The sequence below is a fragment of the Austrofundulus limnaeus genome, unplaced genomic scaffold, assembly GCF_001266775.1.
Source record: "Austrofundulus limnaeus strain Quisiro unplaced genomic scaffold, Austrofundulus_limnaeus-1.0 Scaffold1033, whole genome shotgun sequence".
Lineage (NCBI taxonomy): Eukaryota > Metazoa > Chordata > Actinopteri > Cyprinodontiformes > Rivulidae > Austrofundulus > Austrofundulus limnaeus.
The window spans coordinates 26358-33788 of record NW_013953435.1 but is presented as its reverse complement, the minus strand read 5'-3'; the positions used below and the strand labels follow the sequence as shown (position 1 = coordinate 33788).

General features: G+C 39.5%; 1 protein-coding gene across 1 annotated transcript in view; it reads right to left on the bottom strand.

Moving 5' to 3' along the window:
- LOC106533831 (GDNF family receptor alpha-1) overlaps positions 1-7431 on the bottom strand; it is a gene marked incomplete at its 5' end in the record, with an annotated part of 51579 nt that overhangs the window by 36737 nt on the left and 7411 nt on the right. Inside the window, 1 exon segment of the mRNA XM_014030270.1 lies at positions 5047-5219. Coding sequence (XP_013885724.1) covers positions 5047-5219 — 173 coding nt within the window.

Genomic DNA, 7431 nt, shown 5'->3' with positions numbered 1-7431 from the left:
GAATGAAACAGCTCTCCATAAGTGCCAACCAAACTCAATCTTCTGTGGAACACAGGGCTCATCTCTGGGTTCAGTGGCAAGCAGGGCATATTTGGTATGCAAATCCCTCATCTGTTGGGGATGACCTTGGGAAACTACTACTCCAAATTTTAGTTCAGTATAATAAAATTTTGCAAGGTGATAACTATTAGCTGCGGTGGCCTTCTTAAATTTAGTACAATATACCAAATCATCACTTTGTAAGAGTTTAATTGAAATCTATCATCTGGTTTAATATATCAAAAGTATCAAACACATGCACACCTAGGAAAACGTTTGCCTGCTTTTCTTGACATTGGGCAATAATTACTGCAAACAAGTAGGACGTTTTTGTCAGCAATATAAATTTAGTCATTGCTTTAACTTTCAGGTAAGAGTCTGTTGCGCATGTATACAGTAACAGACATGTTTACATATTCTGCATGCAGTTTAAGCACGATCTGTCTAATCACACCAGTCTGGTGCATAGCAATGCAATGTGAAGAAGGAGAGTAACATCAGCTAGTATACCAAACCTGACATATGTTGAGGGAATTTGTGGAAATGCATGAATTTAATCCATCTTTACTAAATGGCAAATAGACTGGGAGGAAGCTGCAGTGCAGTGAGACCTGTTGGTCAGTCCTGAGCATATGTCTGATGGATTGAAAGCAAAAGGGACAAATAAAATAAATAGTAAGGAAAAGTATAAACGTGTACTTTGAACTACGAATTTACTGCTGTCATGCTGCCTGTCTGAAAGAAAGTGATAGTGAGGCAAGAGCGAGAGGAGAAACCTTAAACCAAAATCAAAACTAAGCTCATTTACTTACGCCAAATGCTTCCACTTAATCCAAGACATCCACAAAACAATTCAGTGAACCCCCCAAAAATGTAATACACATACATATACAGATAGACAAACTTCACAAAATTGTCACATTTTATGCTCCTTGATACCTGCCACGCCTACCTGCTCTATCTCAGGCTGTGCCGTAGACAGCTTGTGTCAGATGTCCAGTCTACGGAAGATGTTTGTTTGCATGACCACGCGCTACCTCCTTATCATGGTGATACATTTTATTGCACATCACATCAGTTGTTTTTTTTTCAAGGTATAACTTCAAAAAATTCAGTGTTATTAGAAAAATATTTCAAGTATATACATAAAAAACATTAGCATTTTGGGTTTAGCTCCAATATTAGTGTGTGTTGCTGGATTTTATTTAACATCTTAACTTAAGTTTCACCAGCTGTCTTTGTTTTTCTTTTTAATTTGCTGACAGCGCAACGAATTCCGGGATACCGTCGGCTCAGCCACGTATGATACTCGGATGTAGCCTATAATTTGGGGATTTTGTCAGCCACATTCTGCCATGCCCATCTGCTTTTAACTGCAATCAAGCTCATGAGCCTCACCTGTTTTCTGCCCCATGTAAGCTCCCTTCCCACACCAAGTCTCTGTCAGATTATCAAACACTTTTTCTCAGTAGATGTCCAGCACTCTTTCCATGTGCACTCAGGATCACCCTCTAGATATGTCTTCTGCTTTCTGACCTCCCGTGAATGACCCTCACCTTTCCCCTGGAACAGCTGTGATCTCTGTGTGATCTCTGTCTTCTCAGTCCATCTCAGACGCACTAGTAGCAACCCTTAACCACTTAAGAGACCTCTGGAGCCTTCTTAAATATCTGGGACAGTAAGAGTGATTCTTAGTCTGTAGAATTTTGATAAATGGCATTTAGAATAGGAGTAAATCTAAGGCATTTTTCACACTTAAGTCTAATATTTCACTCTAAGAACTTGGATAAATATGGGCCAAGATTTCTCCAGTTTTAGCTTCTCTCCACTGGCTCTTTGTCAAATTCAGAATAAAATTAAAAATCTTAGTTCTAACATACAAAACTCTCAACAACCAAGCTTCATCTTATATTAAAGATCTTGTTCCATATTTCCCTAACAGAACACTTAATTTTCAGACTGCATCTTTCAGTTAGCAAGCTTCTCTCTTGTGGAACCAACTTCCAGTTTCTGTCTATGAGGCTGACACTCTGTCTACTTTTAAGATTAGAATGAAGACTTTCCTTTTTGATAAATCATATACACTCACCGGCCACTTTATTAGGTACACCTGTCCAACTGATCGTTAACACTTWATTTCTAATCAGCCAATCACATGGCGGCAACTCAGTGCATTTAGGCATGTAGACATGGTCAAGACAATCTCCTGCAGTTCAAACCGAGCATCAGTATGGGGAAGAAAGGTGATTTGAGTGTCTTTGAACGTGGCATGGTTGTTGGTGCCAGAAGGGCTGGTCTGAGTATTTCAGAAACTGCTGATCTACTGGRATTTTCACGCACAACCATCTCTAGGGTTTACAGAGAATGGTCCGAAAAAGAAAAAACATCCAGTGAGCGGCAGTCCTGTGGGCGGAAATGCCTTGTTGATGCCAGAGGTCAGAGGAGAATGGGCAGACTGGTTCGAGCTGATAGAAAGGCAACAGTGACTCAAATAACCACCCGTTACAACCAAGGTAGGCAGAAGAGCATCTCTGAACACACAACATGTCGAACTTTGAGGCAGATGGGCTTCAGCAGCAGCAGACCACACCGGGTGCCACTCCTTTCAGCTAAGAACAGGAAACTGAGGCTACAATTTGCACAAGCTCATCGAAATTGGACAAGAGAAGATTGGAAAAACGTTGCCTGGTCTGATGAGTCTCGATTTCTGCTGCGACATTCGGATGGTAGGGTCAGAATTTGGCGTCAACAACATGAAAGCATGGATCCATCCTGCCTTGTATCAACGGTTCAGGCTGGTGGTGGTGGTGTCATGGTGTGGGTAAGCTTTTCTTGGCACTCTTTGGGCCCCTTGGTACCAATTGAGCATCGTTGCAACGCCACAGCCTACCTGAGTATTGTTGCTGACCATGTCCATCCCTTTATGACCAAAATGTACCCAACATCTGATGGCTACTTTCAGCAGGATAATGCACCATGTCATAAAGCTGGAATCATCTCAGACTGGTTTCTTGAACATGACAATGAGTTCACTGTACTCAAATGGCCTCCACAGTCACCAGATCTCAATCCAATAGAGCATCTTTGGGATGTGGTGGAACGGGAGATTCGCATCATGGATGTGCAGCCGACAAATCTGCGGCAACTGTGTGATGCCATCATGTCAATATGGACCAAAATCTCTGAGGAATGCTTCCAGCACCTTGTTGAATCTATGCCACGAAGAATTGAGGCAGTTCTGAAGGCAAAAGGGGGTCCAACCCATTACTAGCGTGGTGTACCTAATAAAGTGGCCGGTGAGTGTAGTTAGACTCAGGTTTCCTGAGTTGTTCCTTAGTTTTTCCTTAGTTCTGCTGCTATAGGCTTAGACTGCTGGAGGACAAACTGACCACATTTCCTCACTCTGCTGCTGTCTTTAGTCACTCTCCTCTAATGCTTGTTGTAATTACTTCTATCACTAACTTTTTTTTTTCGCTCTTCCAGAAGAAAATACACCTGGACCAGTCATTTGTGTTTGTCTGCGTCTAGTTCCTGTCCTCCCAAACCCAGCCGGTCGAGGCAGATGGCCGCCTGTCCTAAGCCTGGTTCTGGTTCTGCTGGAGGTTTTTTCATGTTAAAAGGGGTTTTTTCCTTTTCACTGTCACCAATGTGCTGCTCAGGATGGGACACTGTGATGAAGTCTTTCAACGCAATCTGCTGGCTTCCTTAGATTGATTTTTTGTTTGTTTGTTTGATTGTTTTGTACAGTGCCCTGAGATGACATTTGTTGTGACTTGGTACTATATAAAAAAAACTGAATTGAATCCCTAAATAAAAATCCTCAAAATATTCGAAGTTGTCATTTACCTAACATGCCTGTTTATACTGTACTAATGAAGACACACCAGAACTTGGAGGACTGAAGTCAAGTTTGATCACATGTGCAGAAGCAAGTCATATTTGGTTTGATTTATTAACTCCCTTTCATTCTTCCCTTTAGTTCCACATGGTGATTATAAGTGGGGGCTTACCCCTAATTTATGCTATATGCAGTTCTGCTCCTCTCTGCTGCACTGCTCACTTCTCCGTTATTTTTTTGCACCCCAGTTTATACTGCGTCCTTTTTGGTGCGAAGCAGATGATCTCCAAGAAGTATGTGCAGGAAATGCAAGATTGCGTGATAAATCCAGTGATAAATGAGAAAGTCATAGCAAAAATAATCAATTCTGTGGAAAACGAACTCCAAACACAGTTGAAACTGCATCACTCTTGTCTTTTTGAAACTTCTATTTTCAGAATAAAATATTCTGTACGTTGCATGTTGCCACCTGCTTCCAAACAGAACGATACATTCTGACAGCATTTGTGTTTAAATACTATATTCATACATTTATTAATATAGCTGGGCTTTCAACAAAATGTGTCAGCCTTTGGTGACTTATTTTGAAAATATGGATGTTGTGCTTGTTCCTTTTCTTGTTAGTGCAACATAATTTTTGTGGGTTGACTCTAGGGCAGCTCCGTCATCCGGCAAAAATAGGATCAAATCAAATTTTGGTGAACTGCCCTGTGCCACCATACAGAGCCATAATGGTTGTGTATTTACTGCAAAGGTCGAACCAGAGCAGAGCGGAACTGCATCCAGTGTAAATTAGGGGTTCCAGTTTGGTCCACTACTGCTACTTAGTGTGGTGATGTCAGATTAAACTTTGAGCTGTCTGAGTTTTTCAAAATGTTTGCAAACTCTTATTTTCACATTACTTACAGTGGCTCTAGATTTTATACATCAAAACATAGGCATTTTTTTATCTTTCCCCCAGTGTGTACCTCATTGCTAAAGGACTTGAAGTTTCCTCCTTAACAATTTAAATCCTTCACAGAATATTGAGTGCACACCCCTCAGATTCTCATTGGCTTTCATTGTATTGAAGTTCTACTTGTTTACATAAGCCTCTTAAGAAATTTTCTGGATAACAATTCTTATCAGACAAGAAAACTGATTCAAACAAATTTCATGCTGTTTCTGACCTGCAGATGTAGTTGGTCTTGCAGGAGGCCTGTAGTTCCAGACAGTTGGCTTTTTGTTTTTCATCGTACGAGCAGACAGGAACAATGGTTTGACGCCTGCGTTCAGAGCATGCTGTCTGGTCACTGGTGGGACATGAGCAGAACAGCATACCATAGCTGTGTTTTGGATGAACCTGGACAGCAAAACAATTATAGTAATATTATCTACAAAAGAAGACAACTCATTTAAATTAATCATGTAGGTTTATATTAACATATATAGTTGTTTTGTTCTTTAGTGTAAATGACCACTTAAAAAGTAAATAAAATAAAATAAAATAAACTGATAAAGAAAAATCGATACTACAGTTAAAATATTTCTTTTAATGCTCGATTTAAAATTTTAGAAAAGCTGAAATCTGATACCCCTTTCTCTATCTAGGGATCCAAGCCTGCGGAGCATTTAATCCTACTGAAACGCTTCTGTTTTATGTCCCCCGTTGCCGAGACGGGGGAAATACTTTGTGTCTGTTCAACCGTCCGTCCATCCATTACAATTTCAGAAAGCTGTAACTTTTACATAGAAAGGCTAAAATACACCAAACTTGGTATGAGTCATCAATGATGCATACCCAACCATGTGATCATCATCAAAGCCCTGCCCCCTGACAACAGGAAGTGACCCTTGTTTTGCTTTCTACCTCTAACTATGAAAAGCTAACTCCCAGCTTTGAACATGCAGACTTCACATGCGGGTGGTGTGGGTGTGGCAGAGGGCTGAATGCTGATGCCTCGCCCACTTTGCACAAAGTTGCCTCTAAATCACACATACATGATCAGATCAGCACCAAATTTTGTGTGCATCATCAGGGACACCTGCTCAACACATTTGTAGTAGGTTGACAAGATCACTTTAGGCCCCCATCCGTTCACCTCATGAGATGATTTAAATAATAAAGGCCTGTGATTATTCCAACAAAACTGCTACCAGTTGGTCACTAATGAATGGTGACAGGGGACATCAGCGATGATTCATGTCAAGTTCTATCTTAATATTTTTTTCCATTATGTTTTATTTTTCAACATACTGAAGCCCAAACCGCAAGGACTAATGAAAAGATATTGTATTTACTTGGTAGTAACTATAGGAAAGAGAAAAGAAATCCTTCAATAATGTCTATCTAAAGGTGGCACTCTAATTAAGTTATTTGCATTTGTTTTTTTACTTTCTAAATCAAAAGTCACAAAATTGTTTTGGCTTACATCTTTACAATCCCTGGTCACTACTGAGTCAAGTGGTATAGGCCATGCCATTTCCGCCTAAATCTATTTTACCACAGTGCATAAAAATGCAAAAACTACTTTTAGCTTCTACTCACTTGCCATGAAACTCAACATTCTTGACAGTATACTGATTCTGACCTCTGAAGAAAATGTAAATAATTTTTAGCCAGACTAAAAATTAGGCCTAGGGAAATTGCTTTGGCAGGTTAGCTAAACACAAATTATGCCATATCTTCAAAACAATAGTATATGATTTATTGAAAATTGTACTCCTGTCACAAGAGTCAGTTTTGAGTTACTGGAACAAATTTGAAATTTGTTGTATAGGGGCGCTATTGTAGCAGGTATTGGGCCGGTACAATCACCACTAATGGTTTATATTTTTTGCAGCAAAGGACCAGGGTTTCTGTAATTAGACAAAAATGAGACAGAAATGCTTACTGCTTGTATCCTTCTTCATGTATCTCTTCAGACTGTTTTATTTCTCATTCCATAAACAATTAAATCCAACATTACAGTTGTCTGATATTATGGTGCATTTCAACATTAAATGTTTATCAATAACATTTACTATCCAAACTAACACCTTCAACTTAGCAGCACTAACATTTTAGACAACATTATCCTCCAGCTGCTAAAGAGGAGGCTACATGAACATGAGAACATGTACCCAGATGTAACTTTTATAATTCTGGGAGATTTAACCACTTCACCCTTAAGAATAAAAATGCCTAAACCGCATCAGTATGTACTGTATCATTCCCCACAAGAGGAAATAAAACACTGGATCACTGTTAAAGCAATATCAGAAATGCCTTTTCTGCAGAACCAAAACCACACTGGTAAGTCTGATCACTTAACAATCCAGCTTAAACCAGTCTATGAAATTTGGGTTTTACTTCAATGCGACGTGAGCCAGACTTGATTGCATCATTTCAGACGTCTTTTTTCCTGACTGAGTATACAGGTGCTGGTCATAAAATTAGAATATCATGAAAAAGTAGATTTATTTCAGTAATTCCATTTAAAAAGTGAAACTTGTATATTATATTCATACATTACATACAAACTCATATAAGTTTATAGACATTGCTTTCAGGCCTTTGGAAGTTTTATCAGCCC